Here is a 23772-nt window from a genome sequence, read left to right on the forward strand (position 1 = left end):
AAATTAATTTATTTCTGCGCATTAAATATTTATTTCTAATAATATTAATAATTTTGTTATTTATCTTCTGAAGATTGGCCATTCAAGGTAAGGAAAGGGTGGCCATCATACTAAGGAAAGGAGTAAATGATTACCACAGGAATGTTAGTTTCATAACGTTAGTACAACCACGGAAGATGGACTATAAATCAAGGCAATTTTGAGGAAAGGAAGGGCAAGAGTCACTGAGAAATGGTAAGGGACAGGAGGAGACATGATTAGTCAAATATTCAAAACCCATCCTCAGTAGCGGTGTCTGAATTCAACTCAACTGGCCCACAGACACGTAACCATAGCAACAAGAAGATCTGGGTGTTGGAGAATTGTAGCCTCAATTTGACAAATTCTAGCCTCTGTCTCATTCAACTTTTCGCCAAGAAAATGAGTGGGGAGAAATGAGCGCAAATAAGCACAGTACGTTTTCCATCCTCAAATTCCCATCTCGAGGGGTAATCGTTGAGTCTGGCGTCGGTTTCATTTATGACGCCGCAGTAAAACTCAAACGTCACTGTTGCTCAGTCATAGATAACTGACATCAACAGCAAATATATTAAGCTTGATTTTAGAAGCTCTCATCGAGAGAAAAAAACAACATCCCCCAGCAACCTAAAAAACTAAGTGCGGTAGAAGCAAAATGAGATTACATAAAGGAACTGCATTTGCTCCATTGTTTGCTTTGCACTTTGAAAGCTCAGGGCTTTCTGGGTCAAAGGAAAAGGAATGATATATAGCTTATCATGTCATTGGTTGCACCTGCAGGAACTTGCTGTTATTTTGGTGGCAGAAAGCAGGACTGCTTCAGCTTAAGACAGTATGAAGAGGAGTTTTTATAGAAAATATTTGAGCTCTAAAAATAATAGGCTATAGTCTGTTTTGGTCTGTGTCTTGTGACTATTAGTTTGAAGTTCTTTCTGGTCTGTTTGGCCTAGTTTTTCCTGTTTAGTTTGTTTGCTTGGTTGTCATAGTGATTCATTGTTTCATTGAGTCATCTCTCACCTGTTCCTCATCATCTGTGTAGGCCTATTTACACCCTTTGTTATCTTCAGTTCATGGTCTTGTGTTGACGTTTTGTGCTGGTGTGTATCTCATTTGGTTCCTGCTGTTTATTAAATGTGAGTCAATCGTCCTTCTGCATCAAGCCAGCAAGATTTACTCACCAGAAACATCATTTCTTACCATTAGTTATCATATGCTAAAAAAAAAAAAGATTAAGACATGATATTAATCATTTCAAACACTTTGGCGTCAATGTTTATTTAGTCATAACATAAAGTAAAAAGGAAAGAATTAACTAGACAGAACTGACATAAAAAGACAAAAAGTTCCCTTTTAATTTAGTCTTTAAAATACCTTGATTACTTTATATAGGGCCTTTAATTTTGACCCATCTGCAACTACTGTATTAATATGCATGACATTTACAGTATGAAGTTGTTGTAGGTTACAGACAACAGCCAAACATGTCTTACAATACTTATAATGGTGTTTTGAAACCTTCTCTTGTAAAACATTTACATTACATTGTATGCTAATTTTATGTTAATTCTTTGGTGATAAGTGCCATTATGGTTTATGAAAAAGGGCTTACAATATGGCTCACTGGGTTTGTGTGCAATGTCTTCTGTACTTTAAAGTGCAAGTAGCTAAACCTTACTACAACAGAGCAAGATTCAAGTACACAATACCAAAAATAACTCATGTAGAAAATACTAACTCGCACATCTCATAAAAAGACCATTGTTGCTGTCTGATGTCAAAATATAATGCTGATTACTTTTGAATACAGGGGCATGAGACAGTGGTTTCATAAACTGCATGTTCAGGAACAGTTTTAGTCTTAAGGCTCAATTCAATCACCTGGTGTTCAAGTATAAAAATATGATGCTTCTTGCAAGCAACGCGGATGAAGGCTGTGAATCACGAGATGCGAGACAGCAGCCTCACCTTAGTTGCACAGGGGCCTAATTCAGGGTTCTTTTGTCATGGAAATAAGGTGATTCACCCCTTTATCCAATCCCTTGGTTTCCCCTGTGTTGAATTATGGGTAATTTGTAACTTCTATTCTGTCCCCTCATTCCTCTGCCTCCTCTTCATCTGTCCTTTTGGATTTGAGTCGCTGGAAACAGTGGATGGTGGAAGCCAAAAAGAAACTGGCAATAATGGCTGCCACCGAAATACAAATTCCAGAAAAAATCACTATAAGATAATCAGTGAGAGTCAGCAATCCCCGACACTCGCGGAAACTGTCCTCAGAAAGCTCACTGAGAGACACCTGCCGCCCGTCCACTGGAAGAGAGCACTCCATACCCTCTAACCCTGTAAAAGAGACAGACGGAGAGGGGGAAAATTATTGTGGAAAATAAACTTTCTGAAAACAACTTTTAACAAAACCAAAAATTATCAAAAAAGTTTTGATATTTTATTCCACTTCACATTAGACATATAAATTACACAGATAGCCTACATAAACATTATTAATGCTTTGAATGCTCCCCACCCCAGCCCAGACCTTAATGTCTTATGCAGTTTAGTAACGAACATGATGCACAACAACTGACTTCAGATGCTGCTTTAAAAAAAAAATACACTCCAGTGGAAAAAATAAATAACTAATGTAATGGCAATGTTTTAGCCTTTTAAAGTTTGTGTAATAAATTCTACGTTGAATCAAAATATGTCCTTCTAAATCTACTTTTTGTGATGTCTTTCAATGCTTTTCCCATCTAACATGAATGACTTAATTGCACAGCCAAAATTGATGTGTGATTAATAAGATTAATCAATCGGCACATCATGTAATTAATTAGATTACATTTTTTATTGCTTGACAGCCCTAACACACACACACACACACACACACACACACACACACACACACACACACACACGTCTCTTCATAGTTCTGCCCCTTATAATTAGGGGACAAATCGTAGAGATAGAAGAGTTCAAATACCTTGGCACTTATTGATTCGAATCTAAACTTTGGTGTGAACACAGATTATATTTTTAAAACCTGTAATCAACGTCTCAATTTATTGCGCAAGCTCAACTCCTTTAGAGTGAGCAAGCATATTATGGAAATAGTTTAAAAGAATCTTATAGAGAGTATCCTAACTTTTAACATGGCGATGTGGTACGGTAATTTAAATGTAAAAGGGAGAAGCAAGTTGCCGAGAATAGTAAACCTCGCTTCAAAAATCATAGGGTCAAGGCAGAAACAACTAAATTCCATGTACGAGGAAGTTCTCGGGAAAAAAAGCTTTTAAAATAGCAAAAGACCCTACTCATCCTCAATAGGGAGTTTGAACTTCTCCCTTCTGCCAGACGTTACAAAGTACCTAGGGCAAATTGTAATATCTTTAAAAATTAATTTATTCCTAATACAATCCGGATGTTGAAAACCAAGTCTCGTTGATGCACTGTAACATAATGACTACTGCTGTGCTGCATTTTGCCCTGAAGATGTCTGTGTGTTAGTGCTGTTGTTCGTGTTGTTGTTGGTTTAATTGTTGTTTTCATGAGACCGCAGGCAAATTTCCACATTGTGGACAATAAAATGAAATGAATGAATGAATGAATAGATGTAATGATTTTAAACTGTACAAATTGTATATTATATATCCCCTTACTCTAACCCTAAACCTACCCATCACACACAACTTTCTGCATTTTTACATTTTCAAAAAACATCACTTTGTGTGATTTATAAGCTGTTTTCCTCATGGGGACAAAAAAAAATGTCACAGTTTTATGGATATTGCCATCTGTTTGGGGACATTTTATCCCTATAATGTAGGGTTTACCAGGCCCACACATATAAGCTTAGTTTTGTTGTTGTTGTTGGTGTTGTTATTGTGTTATTTTTGTGTTTTTGGACTAGGGAGGTAAGTTTAGAATTACAACAGTATTTTTATAATGAATGTCATTTCTCATTATATGACAGCTTCAAATAATATGCCTTGAAAAAAAAAGTACCGTGAATCGTTAGGTGAAGAGTCCATGTAACATTTAGTTTGGTCTCTCATGACCAGTGTTCAGTTACCGGACTTGTACGAGTTTCCGAACCAGCTCACATGACAGGTCACTAATGTCACATCCTCAGCTGCTCAATATCATGCATAAACATTATCGAAGTTTGAACAAATCACCATGTTTTAAAAATCTCAACCATCCATCCATTGCATCATATGATCGAATGAAAGCCAATTTGCATGGAAATGTTTCACACTGTGAAAATTCAGCTAATAAATTATAGTTAAAATACATATTAAATTGAGATTTCAATATTAAATATTATTATAAATAGGCCTATTATATGATAGAACATTTTAATATTCAAAATAGACCTAATTTTACAGTATTTTGATCAATCAATGCAGTCTTAGTGAGCATTTGAAGAGTTCAGATGCAAAAGCCTATAAGTGCCATTTGAAATTTTCTTCTAAAATGATCATTTTTATAAAGCTTGTATATCTAAGTTCAGTAATTTCACTTAAATGGCAATGAAGATTACCTATTAATTGTCATTTAAGTGAAATTACTGAACTGAAATATACAAGCTTGATAAAAATTGTCATTTTAGAAGAAAATTTCAAATGGAATTTAGAGGCTTTTGCATCTGAACTCTTCATTTATTCTTTAAAAATATTTAATGAACTTTTGAATGTTGTGTATTGAAAATGAAAGCTGTTCAGCTGTTTTTAAACGTAGGCTATTATTTAATTGTACTGTCCATTTCAGTTTATATTTCCCATTTAAACCCCCATTTCATTTCTATTTGTTCAGCTCTTTAATGTCATTTTGATGGTCACATATTCAGACAGTGTATCGCTTCAAAGGATAATAAATGAGCAAGTGGACTTCATTAACACGCGTGCGCACACACACACACACACACACTCTCAATGCTATATATCCAGCCGAACAAGTACGGTAATAACATACCAGTATTTCATTCAAGTGCTTTTATGATGGGTAAGCTCTACCTAGAATGAGGTTGTTTTCCAAATTGGTTGGTTTGCACTGGAACACAAAGTGCTCAAATCTGAAAACCTAGCCACAACAGAAACTCCGAGGCCTCTGCAAATGATCTAAATAAAAATATCAAAATCTTAACGTCATTACTAATGACAAAACGTTGTTTCCACTCAAAAATAGTTTACACTAAATAAGACAAATTGTACTTATAATGTTACATAGGCCTAAATAAACATATTATGATAGAGTAGGCTATACAGAAATATTCCCTGTACTGTAGCATGTTGGTATTATTATTTGAACATTTTTGTATTTAAAAACACGATTGCAGATATGACTCAGAAAACTCCTATTACATAACAGCATGATAAGATGTGAGATGGGATGCTTTCCAATCCCCTCCACCCCTCCCCTCTCTGTATGGGAAACATTTGTGAAATTTTCCTTGTAGGTTTGTATTTGGATTTTCACAGAGGGAGTTTTAATCTCCTTTCAGCCGTGTGATCAGCGCACACCAGATGACAGATTTAAAGCGGAACATCGCCTACGTAACACAGCCACGCTGACAGACAGACACAACAGAGCGGCAGAGCTCCACAGCCCCATCTCTTCTTTAATTGCGTTCACGCTCAAAATCCCTTGTGATTCTGTGTAGCTCTTTAGGAGCATATTATTCTTTAAGAGAGAGAGAGAACGAGAAAGAATTGAATTCAAATAAAAGAAACGCTTGATATATAACCATCCTTGTCATAATACAATGCCATGTTTGCTCATGTCATTGGCCAGAGTCAGTTCACATCATCATCAAACGTGTGAGGCAGTTAAGTGTGGATGATTCACTCCATCCAGAAGGGGTTTTCCACATGCAGGGGATTCAGTGACCTCAGCCTCCTTTGTTGAGTCTGTCACGTGGCCGTTTGCCCGTCTCTAGGAGCTCATCTGACGTTTCATCATGCTCGAGCTTCAGTGTTTTACACCGGAGATCCCCAAAGCGAAAATCACAAATGGCTAACACGCATGCAGCACATGCTTTTCCCCATTTAGACAATTCTCACAGCGGCCACAAGCTCAGTCAGCCGACTAGTGTCGTATTGCCTTCTGTCACCACATATGTGTAACGCAAGCCATATTCTTGTGTTCGCAACAATGAAATGAATCAAAGCTTCACCTCGGGTGTGTAATAAAGCTGAATATATGAATATCTTTATCATTAGGTCTCTCCGTTCAGATTACACTGAATTCATTCAGTACATTTAATTAGTGTGCTCTAAATCCTACGCTACATACTGTAGGTAAGCCTGAAAAATTCCATTCTTTTTTGCTATAACTGTGCATGCTTTATCTTGTGGTGAATGCATAACTTGTTGGTTTCATTGTGATATTATATTTTATGACGTGGTAACCTCTCAGGGTCTGTCTGTTGACCTTTGAGGGTTGTTTAAAGAGTTGTGTGTGCGCCTGTCACATATGTGGATGTCACTACATTGCTTACATTTTGCTGGAAATCTTGGTTCTTGCTCTTAATTATCCACCTGAATATCAGATTACCAGGCAACTGAAAGTGTGCCCGAGGTGTGTTATCATCAGTATCAGATTCGATGTTGGGTTGAATAATGGATGTAACGTGTTCATCCATACCCAAGTGCAAGACTTAAAACACTGTAAGGGAGTTTAAACTAGACTATCTAAATTAAAGACTACATTATGGTGGATTCTGAAGTATTTTGTTAGAATTACAGTTAAAAAACTATTGTATTTTTTTCCAGCAATTGAACCCCCCAGCATTTATAGCATTATGTAGCTACATAACACCACGGTTGTGGGTTTAATTGTCAAGAAATGCATGAACTTATAAAATGTACACCTTGAATGCAATTTCAATTCCAGTAAAAGTGTCTGCCAGATGTTTGCATATAAATGTAAAATATACAATCTCAGCCTCTTCCTTCAAATCCTATGCTCTGGAATTATTCAAATAAAATTCAAATAGTCTGAATATTAAGGAAATATTTCCCTAAATATGGAGTTTAAGCCTATCTGGAAGATTCACATCTATGCGGATAACTATGATTTAAGAAAGTGTGCATAATAATTGGTTAAGTTTCCAATAGCATAAAATATATAACGTATGTGTGACCAAAACCCAAACAAATTGTTTTTATATTGAAATCTTTGTAAAAATGCAACTTAATCTTACATTGATCTTTTAAACAGACTTAAACAGCTTCTAAGGGACAGTGAGGACCATGCATTCATATTTGATGTAGATGTCTTGACCTTAAACTAAGTGGTAAGTGACCTAATGACCAACGGATACTGTATACAAGAGGGTACAGTTCCCTATTTTTTTCCTTTAGTTACCTCTCACATTAACGTCAACCAAGAGAACAAGACATGAGATACAAATTAGGGCACATGTTGTGTGGCATATGTTTCATGAATTATGCACAAGAACATTTAGCATATACTAGTGATCACCTAAAGTGTGTCTCTATCCAAAACAAAATCAGTTCACCCACATGTGTGACCTAGTCAGAAAATGAATTGAATCACCACACACGGTGAAGGGTTCAAGTGATTGAAAAGGTTTCTAGTGTTTATTAGAAAAAAAACAGTATGACATTATTTCATGCAGATGGATGCAGATCACAAAAGCAAGATTTAAGAAGCTTACCAGTTGGGAGCTTGTGATGATTTTCTAACAGCCACAGGAAGAGTTTGGCAAAGTTGCAATTGCATACCCAGGGGTTCCCTTCCAGGCGTATCATCCGCAAGGAAGGCAACTGGCTCAACACCCCGACGTCCAGGCCAGAGAGGGCATTCCTCTCCAGCTCGAGCTCTCGCAAGGAGGTGAGGCCGAAGAAGGCGTCCTTGCTGATCATATTCAAATACGGATTGTTCCCCAGCCGTAGCTTGATCAGACTACGGGACTCCCCGAAAGTTCCAGAGGGTATCTCAGTCAAGTTGTTGCTCCCCAGGTCTAGATAGACCAGTCTGGAGGACATACTCAAGGTCCCAGGTTCCAGGCTCGTTAGGGAGTTATTTCTCAGATCCAGGTAGACCAAATCACTGTAGAGAACCAGGAAATCAGAAGGGATCCAGGAAATCCAGTTGTCAGACAGAAGGAGTCTCCGTATGTCCAAAGGGATAGAGTCTGGAAGACGGGTGAGTCCTTGACCTGTGCAGTCCACGGTGTGATGGTCCGGACACAGGCAGCTAGATGGGCAGTTATACCCCCAAGTTACCAAGGTAGAGGATAGCAAGGCAAGGAAAGGCTGAAGCCAACAAACACATGAGAACATTGTCAAGAGGGGGCAAGGTGAGGGGAAGATTGGGGGGGGGGATTAAGTGAGGGAGGGCAGGAGAGGGATAGAGGAGAGGGGGTGGGGTGAAGGTTCAGGGGGCAAGATACTAGGAAAGGGGACAGGGTCGCATCTGAAGATGACAGGAGTCAGGGTTGTCGCGAAGGCATCTTTCCTTGTCTCCTAGATTGCAATCTACCAAGGCTTGAGCAGCAGCAAGTGGCTACAAAGACACGGACTCTGTTTTCCAGGAGATCATGTAGCAGGCATTGTGGCTCGTGTGGCAGCCCGCTGGCTCTGAGTTTGAAAGGGGAGGAGAGACAGCGATCGAGAGAATGTGTGGAAGAGAGAGAGCGCGATGTGAGGGATTAGCAAAGAGGTAAATAGAGACGAGTGAACTAGAGACTGCGAAGCGCTGGAGGCATGGAGAGGGGAGGGGAATGTGACGACGGAAGGGGAGGTGTAGACCACTCGGTTTACCCACAGTCAGAAGGGAATTCTGGTTATTTAATTCAAATGTACACTGTGCTGATCCGTATCTTGGTCCATTTGCGTCTTTTCTTGAGTGGGTGACATTTCAACTGTGGTGCCCATAAAAAAATTTGACCCAAGGCTGTGGTTGCAAGTCTTCTTCCATCTTGGATAAACAGCTAATGACTTGTTGGCAACAGTTTTTGCATTAAATCACGTTCGATTTCTTTTTGTGTTTTGATTCAGTCTGCGTAGTGTCTTATTTCATATTCTGTCTCCATTGCCATGGTGATGCATGTGACGATTAACATGGGGCTGTGCGCATACAGATTACTGCCCTGAAAGTGAGAGATGGTGTGAATAACTGTGTGAACCTCAAAGGAGAACAACATTGCCTTCTATTGCATGCTACAAATCAGAAATTGCATGAGTTCGTCACAGGTGCAGACTTTTTGTCCTGAAAATATCAAAGCTCTCAAAACATCCACATTTTAAATGAATCGAAGGGAATACAAAAAGATTTGGACAGTACCTCTTCTCCAGTGCGTTCATGAAAACGGTCATTACTCATCGCTTTTGCAGCTGCTGTTGTTTATTTTTGTCGCCCAGTGTTCTTAATTCATGTTTACTCCTGTGCTGCTGTAAATCTCCAGGCAAATAGAACAGTCAGCTTTCCTCTTACATCACATGCACTGGAGAATGGCATGGCACAGCCCAATGGAATTACACAATACTCCCATAGGTCATATTGTAACCTTAAACTTTATGGCAGACATCAACGGAAAAAAAAAGTACTTGCCTTTGACCTTTTTTTATGTGGCACGTCTTTGAAAAATATCAACTAGTCTGAAATGTTACTTCCTCCGGTGTCCCTGTATAAGAAACAAATGTCAGGTTCATTAGTGGAAGTTACAGTAGGTTCAGGATATCTTCACAGTAGGGCATTTGGAAGTGTCAGAAAAGTCATGCAGATTGTCCTTTCACAATTAACGTCTGGCATATGAATAAATTATAAATATCATGAGCGACATACTGTGTGACACAGTTGGCTTTTGGATGGGACACAACAGGAAAGGAAACAATGCTACTTACTATGAGCAAAAAATGAACTTGCATGCGAGACAATAAAATGACGATCGATCTGTGTGGCTTGCTTTGGCAGAGATTCAATCTCATTTTACAGAACCAAACGATCAATCGTCAAGAAGGGTGCATGACCGGGCTTAGTGGAGAAGATCATCTAGCTTGGATTCTCTCCCTAGGGTCTTTAAAGAGAAAGATGAGATAATCCCATATACACATTCTCACACGAAGAAGACTACGTGCCAGCGGCCCTAAAAAGAGCACCTGCCAGCCTCGGCTGAGGACATGGCGACACACTTTTTTTCTTCCAGGTGCATTCTGGGCTTTCACTCCACATGATCCTCACCAACATAACCAAGAGCAAGATACTATCACCCCCACTAAACCTTTGCAACGTTGAGACAACTGACAAAATATCACCAATCGTCACAAAATATGAATGTCTCAGAAACTAGGACACCCACTTGAATGCACAGCATTGACGTCCTAACTACAAGGAATCAACGAATCTGGGCCATATCATTAAAGCACTTTCAATCACAGTACTGACAAATTTAATTTATGTTGATTTAAGTGCACAGTGATATATGTAAAATAACATGACCACATATTTAGTACAGATGACAGGATTACTGGATTCATATTTCATTGTACTTTTGTTGTGGTGGCTAATTTGATTGGATTAAATAAACACTGCACAGCAGCCAACAAGGAGATACTACACTTATCAGATGGGCCGGACACAGTTTGATCGTGTTTCAAAGATTAGCCATTGATGTGTCTTTGGTTGACCCCTATTTGTCGTGACTACGAGTGCAAAATAGGTGTCCAGTAAGCCACCTAAAACATTTAGTCTTAAACATTAAATGCTTTTATGTAGATTGCTCCAAAGCGGCTTTACAGTGATAATAGGAAATTAAGGTAACAGATTGTTTTGGCTATATGGCAGCTCTAGAATAAAGTTATTTTAATCTTAGTTTTGAATGATTCACTTCCGTCACAAATGATCATTAATTTAGGGGCCGCTAAAAGAACACTGTTTTAACAGAAAACTCATAAGCTCTCTTTACACAAACTTTAAAAACGCGAACCTGTGAGAACACTGATAGCGTATTAAGAGTTTGAATATAAAGTTTGAAAAAATCAGCACCACTATCATCACCAAATGGAGTTTCCCAATGTCATCGGTTGGATACTAGTCACAAATCACCTGCAAAAATAATGAACAATTACTGAAAATTGCCAACTATGGTCTGAATTCAGGCTCCACACAGTAACACCCCCAAATCACAGCCAAAATCTTTCTAATACTACCACTGAAAAAGCTTATTATCTATCTCTCTTTCACTCTGTCACTCACACAGATAGAGAGTGCATTGATAGCTAAAAAAAAAATAGTTCAGCATCTGGTTGGAAGAGTAGGTCATCAAAACAAGATTGGGAGGCACAAGTCTTCAGTTTCTCTGAATGATATGATCTGTTTTTTTCTGTTTATCTCCAGTATTTGTGCTGCTAAATATGTCAACAAAATACATACAATCAACCGCATGTCAACGCTGAGATTATTTTTTCAACCTATAGCTCCCTCTGGTGGGCTGGAGAAGAAAAAAATCAGGGACAACACAATCAGGAATAAATCATTTAGACACGTTTTTTTTAAGAGCACAATTACCACATGACTCACGACAATGACCCTTGCTCCATATTTTATTGAAGAAAAACGTAACGGGTCACAAATGTTCTTTCATAGAAAATAAACCAATAGCAATACTACAAATTTTTCAACTGTAACATCATTCACATGTACAATTTATACAAAATCCAGAGCCTCCTGCTTCACTCACAGTGGTCATGGTATACAGTACAGTGTGTGTGCGAGCACGTGTATGACAGATTAATACCAATGAAAGTGTGTGCAAACTATTGTACTGTATGTGTGTATATGGCATAATCCAGTCATATATTCACAAAGAAATGGATCTTTTATCGAATAGAGGATGAAAAAAAAAAGATATACATGAAGGTATTTTCTAATATATTCACATATGTACATTCTTTTCATACAACCCTTCCAATACTGTTCTGCTCTCAAGTTAATGACATTTAAAGAAAATAAAAAAACACAATGACAGTCCACTGAGCCTGAAATAAGATTGTTTCAATTCCCTTTATGAAGTTGATGCCAGGAGGTTCAATGAATTGATAAAATTTCACCCAAAAGGTAAGAAATGGTTTCGCAATAAGAATCAATGAACCTTACAAAACATTGCACCTTTAGTTTTAGATGTTAGATATAGAAGGTTGCCCAACAAAAATACACGAGATTCAGATAATGAACAAGAGTATCTCTATACATGTGAATTTAGAGATAATAAGTGTCTAGATGTGGAAGACCAGTGAACAAGTTAATAGGAAGCACATTCACTTTAAAAGAGAGGGTGTCAAAGTGTCAACTCAACAACTATTCTGGGTTACAAATGTGCCAAGCTCTGGGAAGAGCAACAGATTAGAAATGTAACTGCTTATTAACCCACACTGTTATATACTGAAAACAACAAACAAGCAAGCATGTATTTTGCAAAGTATTTTACAGTAATGCTGATTATGTTGTGATGTTTAAAGCATGTCAGATGAAAAATAAATCTGTCCAAGCATGGTCACTTACGCCAAGCTCATACTGTAAAAAAATGACCTTTGATTTTTTTTTTTTTTTTTTTTTTTGACAGTATGAGAAGAACTTAATACTGTTTCATGTGGACAGCAAAACTTCTACGAATAGGGTACAAAACAAGGACCGGAAATGAACGGGACAAGACAAATCACAATTTTAAGAGGAGACAATGACATTTAAAGTGTTGGAAACCAGCTACTGTCTGTTAGATAATAGTTTTTAAAACATCTAATAGTTCTACACTAACTGGACACCAAATTGTACCCTATTTGTGAAGTGTCAGTATATGTATAGAGTCGTGGTCCACCCATGGTAAATATGATCAAAGAAGGCTGTGAAAATAAAATTCTGCATTGTTTATCATAAAAACAAAACAAAATTTAACCTTTCACTGATGTAAAACTGAATGGTGGTGGTGGGTCCACATAATTAGATTTTCTCTAATGCACATTGGGCACAATTATTGGTATACCTAGAAAATCTTGAGTATAATACATCTGAAGTATATTCTCCATCATATTTACAATTTGTAGCACACCAGGATGACTACATACATTTATCCGGCCCTGATTTATATATTATATTCAGTATAAATATAAGGAAATTTAAAGGTCAAATTCCGTTAATCATCCATCACAATAAGTAAAACCAAAGAATATAGTTCTGATCACAGAATAGAAAGTGGCTGTAAGATAATAGCTGAATAGCAGGTCAATAATTGACTATCTATACCCTCTTTGTGTGGAGCAAGAAGGATAGTTTGAGTGGCCTAAGACTCCATGGATCACAGCTAGAAAATTGTCTTGAGGTCAAACCACATGTTTGGGAGGGTTTCAAGAAAAATCCTCTGCTCTCATCATCTCAATCCTCTGCTCTCATCTCATGTCATTGTCCTGCAGAGTTTAACTCCAAACCTAATCAAACACACCTAAGCAAGCTAATCAATGTCTTCAGGATTACTATAATGCTAAAGGTAAGGCAAGTTTATATCAGTGCCAGAGCTAAACTCTCCAGGACATCCCTGACCTGGAGAGCCTGGAGGACTAGACTGAACTTGGAGGAATTATCTCTGATCTCTTGTCAGGTGTTCTCCAAACTCATTTGGGTATTATAGGATAAACCTCAGAGCTGTTATATAGGCCAAAAGAGGTTGCAGAAAGTATTGAATAAAAATGTGCCATTAATTGTGGCCAGTGTGTAATAGAGAAAAACGTTTATTTCATAATGAGATTTTCCACCATTTTAAAAAGTTTTCTGTCAATGAAAGGTTAGATTTTTGTCTTTTAAAAAAATAATAAAATAAATTAAAGGTCAAAAGGATTAATAATGTAGATTTATTTTCTACATATTTATCAAGGGTGGCAAAAATTCTGACCACAACTGTATACACACAAATACTGAGTGTGTATGCATATATATATAAGAAATAATCTAAATATTAACAGGAAAACGTAGCGTTAAAAATAGGGGAAACTTTTTTAAAAACATGAAATCTGAAAGAAAAAAAAACCCCACCAAGTGACAGATAATATAGATAGAAAAAAAAGCATTTAAATTCAGCCTGCACTTCTTTTCAGTTCTGTTGGCAGGCTCTGTGAGGAAATCAGCACTTGAAGTGCCTCCGATATGTTACAAAAACATCTGCAGTACAACAAACACTGGTGCATGATTATACGGTGTGGAAGTGGAAAGTAATGGTGCTATAAAGTATAAAACAAATAAATAAAACTCATGAAGAAAATAAAAAAATATTCATCACATGACTTTGTACAAAAAACAAAACACTGAACCAGTACTGGTTGCTTTGTCTACTATTCACATAGTGCTGCCAATTGCCAGCGCAACATCCATTACATGGATAATTCCTCTTCATACATGAGTACATGTATAATTGTTTCTCCTTTTTTCTTGCTATTAGCCCATAGTCTATTTTAGATTGACAACCAGACAACATATCATAGCTGGTGAATATGGATGAGAACCAAACCATATCAAAGATTAAAGGGTATATTCTGTATATATGATCTAATGAGATTAAAGATTTCACAGAACAGCCAAAACAAACTTCATAAAATAAGATGTGATAGTGGCTACATTTACATGCATAAACAACCCTTGTTTCCCTTTTATTATGCATTTGGTGTAATGTTGGTGTATACTGTAAGATGACTGCATGAGATTCTTATAAAGAACTGTCTATTCTTCTAATTCTATTTGAATTTTAATAGTATAATGGGTGCACTTCATAAAATATATCAAAAGTTGAGCTGCTTAGGTTAAGGTGACTATGCCAGAAATGTACATTCACTAGTAGGCTATTTGTTTTTTGGATATAGCCTACATCACAACAGAGAAGAAAAGACTATCGCAACTATCCATTTCATGCTGACTGTAAACGTCTATGAAATAACAGATAACATTTGAAAAGACATGAAGCTTTTATGTGGCTTATTTGAAATACTGCAGTCCCAGATAATAGAGGAACATAAACGTGCATGTAAATGCAGCCAGAATTACATTTAATTACATTAAAACTTAATTTACATTTAAGTTTTGGCCATTGGAAAGACTTCAGCTTGCCTTCAGTGCAGAGGTGGACAGTAACAAAGTAGATTTACTTGAGTACTGTACTTGAGTACACTTTTTGAGAATCTGTACTTTACTTGAGTATTATTTTTCTGGAAACTTCTCACTTTAAAGGATTAGTTCACTTTAAAAAAAAAAAAACTTTTGCTGATAATTTACTCACCCCCATGTCATCCAAGATATCCATGTCATTCTTTCTTCAGTCGAAAAGAAATTCCAGGATTTTTCTCTATATAATGCACTTTACTGGTAACCAAACGGTTCAAGATCCAAAAGACAGTTTCAGAGCAAACAGCAAACTGTTCCAAGGGGCTTTAAACGATTCCAGACGATGAATAAGCGTCTTATCAAGCGAAACGATCGCTCATTTATATAAAAAAAGTTTAAGTTTTATAAGCTCAAATGCTCACCTTGCTCTGTTTTGTGTGACTCTCCTGTTCGAACTCGTTCATCAAAATTAACAAATCTTTTTTCAAATCATTTGGTTCATTCGATGAACGAAATGAAAGTATTGACTCGGAAAAAGATTTGTTCATTTTGATGAACGAGTTCAAACAGGAGTCACAAAACAGAGCAAGGCGAGGATTTGAGCTTATAAACATTTGAGCTTTTTTTTTTTTTTAAATGAGCGATCGTTTCGCTTGATAAGACCCTTATTCATCGTCTGGAATCGTTTAAAGCCCTTTCAACAGTTTGCACTGAAACTGTCTATTGGACCTTGAACCGTTTGGTTCCCAGTAAAGTGCATTATATGGAGAGAAATCCTGTAATGTTTTCATCAAAAACCTTAATTTCTTTTCGACTGAAGAAAGAAAGACATGGATATCTTGATGACATGGGGGTGAGTAAATTATCAGCAAAAGTTTTTTTAAAAGTGAACTACTCCTTTAACTTCACTACATTTGAAAGACAAATATAATACTTTTTACTCCACTACATGTCTGTCAATTAAGGCCCTTGAGTAGAAAGTAGTAATGTCAGTCTGGGGATGATTTTGGTTTGGAAATGAAAGTTAGATTGACGTCAGAACCCGACGTTGGATTTTGGTTGGAAATGAAAGTCGGGTTGACATCAAAGCCAAAAAAATTTAAATAGGGCACTATTTGAGGGAACAGCCATTTGGGTGTCTGAAACCGTTATGGACGTTATTGAGTGCACTTCATCAATCTCACATTCAATCCCACTATACTGTCTGGAACTGTGTTCTAGAAATACATTTGATATTGATATGAGGGTAGGCAGGCATAGATTCAGAGGCATAAGGTGCTGTAAGTGTTACATACAACAATAATAAAACAATGCATTGCTGTTTACTTTTTACTTTCGATACTCAAGTACTAGTACTTTTGCTAATGTAAAAATTGGTCTTTACAACTTTTACTTACGTAATGGAGTAAAATTTGACCGTAGTATCAGTAGTATATGTACTTTCACTCAAATAAGGAAGTTGTGTACTTTGTCCACCTCTGCTTCAGTGTGCTGGTGCTGTATTGAGACCATAGAGGCCTTGTGGTGATCTGTTCTTGACCATCCCCAGAGAAAGTGACTACTGCTGGGCTCTGGACACAGGGCTTGCTGAGGGAGGGGTTATCTTTCTGTGAGGAGGTCCACAGGAGTCTGGTGTGCACAGGCTGGTCCCGTCCTCCAATCCTAAGAATCAAACCTCCACTGACTGTATCTGGTTCATTTGGGCACGCATCATCTGCAGACTGTTGAGAATCTTCTTCTGGTGGCCAGCTAGTGTGACTCCCACCTTCAGAATATCTCTGCGAAGACAGAAATAGGGCATTAAAGGAGTAGTTCACTTTAAAAAAAAAAACTTTTGCTGATAATTTACTCACCCCCATGTCATCCAAGATGTCCATGTCATTATTTCTTCAGTCGAAAAGTAATTAAGGTTTTTGATGAAAACATTCCAGGATTTTTCTCCATATAATGGACTTTACTGGGAACCAAACGGTTCAAGGTCCAAAAGACAGTTTCAGTGCAAAGTGCAAACTTGTTCAAAGGGCTTTAAACGATTCCAGACGATGAATAAGCGTCTTATCAAACGAAACGATCCCTCATTTATGAATAACAAAGTTTAAGTTTTATGAGCTCAAATGGTCGCCTTGCTCTGTTCTGTGATGCGCGTTCTTGACTCGCCTGTTCGAACTCGTTCATCAAAATGAACAAATGAGTCAATACTTTCGTTGATTGAACCAAATGACATGAAAAAAGATTTGTTAATTTTGATAAACGATGTGTTCGAAAAGGAGAGTCACGAATGCGCATCACAGAACAGAGCAAGACTTGATAAAACTTAAAAACAGATAAAACTTAAACTTTGTTATTTTTTTTAAATGAGCGATCATTTCACTTGATAAGACCCTTATTCATCGTCTGGAAACTTTTAAAGCCCTTTGAACAGTTTACAGTTTGCACTGAAACTATCTTTTGGACCTTGAACCGTTTGGTTCCCATTGTAGTCCATTATATGGAGAAAAATCCTGGAATGTTTTCATCAAAAACCTTAATTTCTTTTCGACTGAAGAAAGAAAGACATCTTGGATGACATGGGGGTGAGTAAATTATCAGCAAAAGTTTTTTTTTTAAATGAACTACTCCTTTAAGAGGCATAAACTGCATAATGTTATCGTAAAAGAATGATCTAAGCAAATAACTTCATCAATCAAATTTACGCGGTAATACTGTAGGTTTCCGGAGACTACAACATCTGGTGCTGTAACTTAGTAAAAAAAAATGATTGATATGAATCCAGTCAGCTTTGTGGAAGATAGTGAAAACATACTCCATAGTCATTTGAGACACCGCTTCAAAGGTAGTTAGGTCTTCATTTGCAAAGTTCTCCTTGTACTGGCCCATTTTAATGGCGTCCAGCCATTCATCTACTGTGCTGAAGCTGGAAAAGTCTGGTGTGCTGCGGTCCAGCAGAGGTAAATGTACGCTGTAAAACACCAACAGATTCAACATCACTAGGATAGGAACATCTATAACGTGTATTTAAAAAGTGTATTCTGCTAAATTAGAAATAAAATGTCTCAGACAGTTGAAGGAATTCAAAATGACACACTAAATTCAGAATTCCTAATGTACTGCCATTCAAAGATTTGGTTTTTGAAAGAAATCTCTTCTGTTCACCAAGGCTGTATTTATTTGATTAAAAATACAGTTAACATTGTGAAATATTAGTTTAATTTAAAATAACTGTTTTTTATCTTAATATATTTTAAAATGTAATTCATTCATCTAATGGCAAAGCTTAATTACTTCAGTCTTCGGTGTCACATGATCCTTCAGAAATCATGATTATCTGGTGCTCAAAAAACATTTACTATTATGTTAAAACAGTTGTGCTTATAATACTGAATTGTAATCATTGTTTTCTTCTTCTTTTTTTTCACAGACTAATGAATTGAATTCAATGCTCGGTGCTTGCTGACCCCTTCAAGCCTGGGTTGACAAAAATGTCTTACCCCGAAGAGAGAGGAGTGGTAGCCTTCAGGCTGCCAGGATTACGAATCATCTTATCCAGAGTGTTAACAATCTGACTGAATTTCGGACGGTTGTTTCTGTCCTTTTGCCAGCAGTCCAACATTAGCTGATGCAGTGCATTTGGACAATCCATCGGAGGAGGTAACCTATAATCCTGCTCGATTGCATTTATTACCTGGGGGGATTGGAGCAGAAATGACTGATTAAAGAATATGTGAGAAACCTTATAAAAATTATACTAAACTAAAAATGTTCTTGAATGCACTTGCAGATAGTGTTTCATGGCATAATTTGTCCACTAGGGGACATCCTTATCCAGCTCTTTATGAATGTACTGTAGATTGATGAACAATCATCAATACTGTATGACCATGTAAGAATTGATTCCATACATCTTGATTGCTCATGTCCCAGTATGGTCGCTCTCCATAGGACATGACCTCCCACATTACGATCCCATAGCTCCACACATCACTTGAGGATGTGAACTTCCTGTATTGAATGGCCTCGGGAGCGGTCCATCGTATTGGAATTTTTCCTCCCTGTGTGGACACTGAATTTAGTTAGGTACTGAACACATAATGCATTAGCATGAAATATTAAGTCATATCAGGCCCCACTGAACACACACTCACCAGGGCACTTGTGTATGTAGGATCTGACGTGTCATCTTCCAGAAAGCGAGAAAGCCCAAAGTCAGATACTTTGCAGACTAGATTGCTGTTAACCAGTATGTTGCGGGCAGCCAGATCGCGATGTACGTAGTTCATGTCACAGAGGTATTTCATGCCAGCAGCAATGCCACGCAACATGCCGACCAACTGAATGACAGTGAACTGGCCATCATTTTGCTAAGAGGACATACAAGTATATAAAATATATTAAAATACTATTAAAATGAAGTGTACACATATATTTATTCTGTACATTATGAAAGGGAGGCATTTCTAGCATTATAAAATCTTTCTAGCAAAACATCTTTGTTCTGTGAGCTTGTGTCAAAATCTTGTGGAAAAACATCTAGAAGTTAGTCCAGCTGTGCCTCTGTGCAGACACATCTGGGTCCTGTCCAATGGGATCCTGGGTCAGCTAAAATCAGCAGAAGGACAAGTGCCGCTACACATTGTGAGATAAAAAGCTGAACTGAATAGATTTTTGGACAATGTAGCCAAAAATATTAAAATATTAGTAAAAAAAATAATAAAAAAAATCAATTAATCCAAATGTACAGAAATTAAAAAACAAATGTGGCTTGTAAATAATTAAGATAAGGGGGAATATTTATATATATATATTTTCGTGGTTCGACTTGTGGTTTGTAGGTTCGATTTGTCGAGACTGTTTTCCAAAGATGGTGCCGCCTGTATACACGAAGTGAACTGTCTTTATAAAATATCTTCCTATTAAACTGTCTGTATACTTACAAAGTTCTCAATGCTTCGTTTTGCATGTAGGGACCCTCATTATGTTACTGTGTTAGTGTGGGGCTATTTTGAGCCTTGTTAGTGGTATTAACTAACTAGCGATTTCTCTCTACTAATTATATGCCCCCATATACTAGCGTATACGCTGAACAGTTTTTAGAGATAAAACTCTTTACATTCGATTATCATGAAAACAAATCTCAGAGAACGGTCGACTAGGTACCAGTGTGTAATTAGACCAAAGGTTCATTTTGCTTAGTTCTTCTTTAAGTGCACTTTTTGGGTACGATTACACGACAACGATATGCTTAAAACTGAGAAGTTTTTCCTTTGAGTTTTTCGTGTACAGACGACACCATAGTCAAAACGATCCCGATTCGCACAAATCGGCGAAAACGACTAAAAATGCTGTATTCTGCTGCCATCTTTAGATGGCAATGAAACACTATAGACCGAACATGTAATACGCATGTGCATGACGTCATCATCTTCAAAGATTTGCTGTTTTTTTTGCTGTTTACGCAGAGACCATTTTCAAAAAGGTGCACTTGGAAAGCCATATTCAAAAGTTTGAGTTTTTAGGCCAAAACGCAAAATAAGTTTTACGTTTTTTTGGTTGAAAACAGATTCGTGAAAACTTACCCGAAGAAAGGAGTCCAGCGATCCGTTCTCCATGAATTCAGTAATGATCATTACTGGAGTGCTCTTGGTCACCACTCCCTCCAGGTGGATGATGTTGGGATGGTCAAACTGCCCCATGATGCTGGCTTCGCTCAGGAAGTCCCGCCGCTGCTTTTCAGTGTAGCCTGATTTCAGAGTCTTGATGGCCACCAAAATCTCCCTCTTCCCAGGAAGCCTGAGATTACCGCTACATACCTCTCCAAACTCACCTAGACAGTTAACCCATATAGACCAGTTGAGTACACCTCAGGATATGTAACATAAAATTCAATTAGATGAATATAATTAAATTAACAGCCTGGTTTACTAAAACTTTGTTGCTCCTTTAACAATAATTAAAGGTGCGAACACATCAAGAGCTCCAGGCTTTTTGCTAGATTGTAGCTGCTTTCTAATTAACGGTTGATTTGCTTATGCATTCGACTAACTCGATGAGATGTTGGTTAGACTGCAAATCAGCACTCTAAGCAATTCAGGCATATTAAAATATTCCTAATTGATGTGAACAGTGACATTCACCTGCACCAATGACTTGCTCGATTTTCACACAGGTCACGTCTATTTCTTTGGCAAACTCGCGCACTGCCTCATTGGGATCCTCATATGTGAAAGGATCAATGTAGATCTTCATTCCTGGAGACACTTAGAAAGAGAAACAGGAGCTGCAGCAGCAGATGCAGATGCAACAGAAATATTTGGCCTATATTGTAATAATTATATCTCAATGATTCTTGATAGATGGGGTGGGACAAACATAATTTTGCTAAACAGCAACATTTCTTCTGTAAAATCAGAAGATCACCAAAATGTCAACAGATGTATTTATCTTCCTGTTTAAGTGTAATTACAACACTACATTTATATATTACATTATATGCATGTTTTTACACTGTCACAAAATAGTAAATATACATTTTAGAATATTTATTTTAAAATAAAATACTTTTTTTTTCTCAATTTTTTCCAGTTTTGTTCCATATCTCAAGAATCACTGATGTATAGTGTATATATATAAATAATAAAATTAAATGTGATAATATTATAATAAACATCAATGCAACATGACACTTCTCACATGGCAAACAAGCTAAACAATAAAGTGGGAGCATGCAAGCACTTCTGGGAGAGGACATGAAGCACTAATGAATTATGGTTTCTGTATGTACATATGCTGAGTCAACTAGCTTAAGTGCACATTTTACCAACACCATATGGACCCATTCCAATACACTGCAGTTCATTAAGTGGCATTGTGTGGTAAAGATCTTCAAATTGTAAGTAAAATTGTGCTGTGGTTTCAATATTTATGTGTGCTGTGCAGGCCGTCTGCTGTTTTCATTTAATGATCCAAGTCTTGTTTAAAAATAATTCAAGTAAATATTATAAGCACAAATGACATATTCCACGCATGTCTGAATGGTTTACTCACTGTGGCCGCTGGTGTAATGCTGAATCTTGTCAGTGTATTCAGACTCTGTCCTGTCACTGCCTCTCCTGATAAGACCCCAACAGGAATCCATATTTTACTTTTTTTTATTAACATATGATAAAAAATCTATATTTTATAATTTTACCAACAGACTCACCGATTACAGACGATAATGAGCACAACCACAGCGATGAGAAAAACAACACCAGCAGCAGAAGAGCCGATAATGAGGGGCAGTTTCTCCTGCAGGCTGGAGTTATACTCGTCTATAGATGTACACATGGCAGACACAAAATCAAATCAGTTAAGCAGAGAATTCAATCACAAAAGTCTATAACATTTATTTTTTTTAAATAAATAAAATAAAACAGACCTTAAAAAAACATAATTTCTATATAATTTCTATATTTTTATAATTTCATTAATAAAACATTATAATTTCTCATGCTTTAACCAAATACATTTGAGGTTTCTCCACATTTTAAATATGAACATTAACATTTGAAATGCATGGGTATTAATCTAAACGTTTGCAAAGAATCAAAATACACATACAAAATATTTGGGCTCTGTAAGAGGTTTTTTTTTTTTTTAATGTTCTTAAAACAAGTCTCATATGCTCAACCAAGCATTTATTTGATTAGAAATTCAGCAAAAATTGTGATATTTTCAAATAATATAACAAAATAGAAACTTCAGAAAACTAATACTAATATGCTGATTTCCTGCTCATGAAAATTTTCTTATCATTAATGTTGAAAACAGATAATAATATATATTTAATATATTTGAGGAAAATGTGAAAAAAATATTCCTAGATTGTTTGATTTTTTTTTGTAACAATGTAAATGTAAAAAAAAAAAAAAAAAACTGAGCCTAACCTTGCAATGGTAGTGTATTATCTTTGCTGGCACATTTTATATCACATTGTTGTTGAATTCTTGATTCTAATTGGCTGACAAACATTCTTAAAGGTGCAGTATGCAATATCCAAGAATTGTTGTTGATATTTGAAATCAACCCAAACAAACCCACCCTCTCTCTTTATTGCTCTGCCTCCAAAATTCACAAACACTTTATAGCCCGTATCTAACCACCTGATCTCGAACCCAGGTCGTCGGCATGCGAGACTGGTGTGCTAACAAGGATGCTATTCTCTAGTTTAGCATTTAAAAATAAACAAAAATAAACAAAAAAAAATAAACCTAAATGCTGGCCTGTTACAATGCATACACAATGCAAGAGTGGATGTCTATCTATTTATCATAGCAGAAGCTAAGCAAAACAATGATTCGCGACAAATAAAATGAAGATGATTAACGAATGACAAGGAAGCGAGAAGAGAGAGTTGGTTGTCACCAGCAGCACAGCAGCTCCATCTAAACAATGACACTCAAAACAGTCCTGTAACTATGGCTAACATTACAACAACAGCATTTCTTATTTCTGTAAAATCGCAAAACCAATGTTACTCATGTATGGAGCACAAACAACGCAGTCGTCATCTGTTTTCAGGCCTTTCTCCAGTGCTGGAAAGCTTTTATAATATTAACCCGGGTCCTAAAGCTCTCGCCTGATCATAACCCTTCATTTTCTTTTTTGTATAGACTCTCA

General features: G+C 36.9%; 2 protein-coding genes across 2 annotated transcripts in view; both read right to left on the minus strand.

Annotated features, from left to right (window-relative positions):
* Nucleotides 1–1264: 1264 nt before the first annotated feature.
* On the minus strand, nucleotides 1265–9673 carry lrrc38a (leucine rich repeat containing 38a). Its single transcript, XM_039651484.2, has 3 exons — nucleotides 9322–9673; nucleotides 7691–9127; nucleotides 1265–2355 (listed from the first exon to the last, which is right to left on the minus strand). The coding sequence occupies exons 2-3, from the start codon at nucleotides 8316–8318 to the stop codon at nucleotides 2111–2113; spliced, it is 873 nt and encodes a 290-aa protein (XP_039507418.2). The 5' UTR covers nucleotides 8319–9127; nucleotides 9322–9673; the 3' UTR covers nucleotides 1265–2110.
* Nucleotides 9674–15824: 6151 nt separating this feature from the next.
* The window catches only part of ephb2a (eph receptor B2a), a 54276-nt gene continuing 46328 nt past the window's right edge, over nucleotides 15825–23772 (minus strand). The window contains exons 8-16 of the mRNA XM_039653105.2: nucleotides 22316–22424; nucleotides 22159–22223; nucleotides 21249–21371; nucleotides 20691–20938; nucleotides 19260–19475; nucleotides 19017–19166; nucleotides 18606–18799; nucleotides 17921–18076; nucleotides 15825–16895 (exon numbers count right to left, since the gene is read on the minus strand). Of these exons, the coding sequence (XP_039509039.2) occupies nucleotides 16787–16895; nucleotides 17921–18076; nucleotides 18606–18799; nucleotides 19017–19166; nucleotides 19260–19475; nucleotides 20691–20938; nucleotides 21249–21371; nucleotides 22159–22223; nucleotides 22316–22424 (1370 nt within the window). The 3' untranslated portion in view covers nucleotides 15825–16786. The remainder of the gene's footprint in view (nucleotides 16896–17920; nucleotides 18077–18605; nucleotides 18800–19016; nucleotides 19167–19259; nucleotides 19476–20690; nucleotides 20939–21248; nucleotides 21372–22158; nucleotides 22224–22315; nucleotides 22425–23772) is intronic.

Source organism: Pimephales promelas, chromosome 20, assembly GCF_988280905.1.
Source record: "Pimephales promelas chromosome 20, fPimPro1.hap1.1, whole genome shotgun sequence".
NCBI lineage: Eukaryota > Metazoa > Chordata > Actinopteri > Cypriniformes > Leuciscidae > Pimephales > Pimephales promelas.

Bases quoted from the DNA above. Each gene is read 5' to 3' on its own strand.
- lrrc38a (XM_039651484.2), bottom strand. From the start codon at position 8,318: ATGTTCTCATGTGTTTGTTGGCTTCAGCCTTTCCTTGCCTTGCTATCC. The intron at 2,356-7,690 runs GTAAGCTTCTTA...TCTCTTTTACAG, and splicing joins TCATCACAAGCTCCCAACTG to GGTTAGAGGGTATGGAGTGC.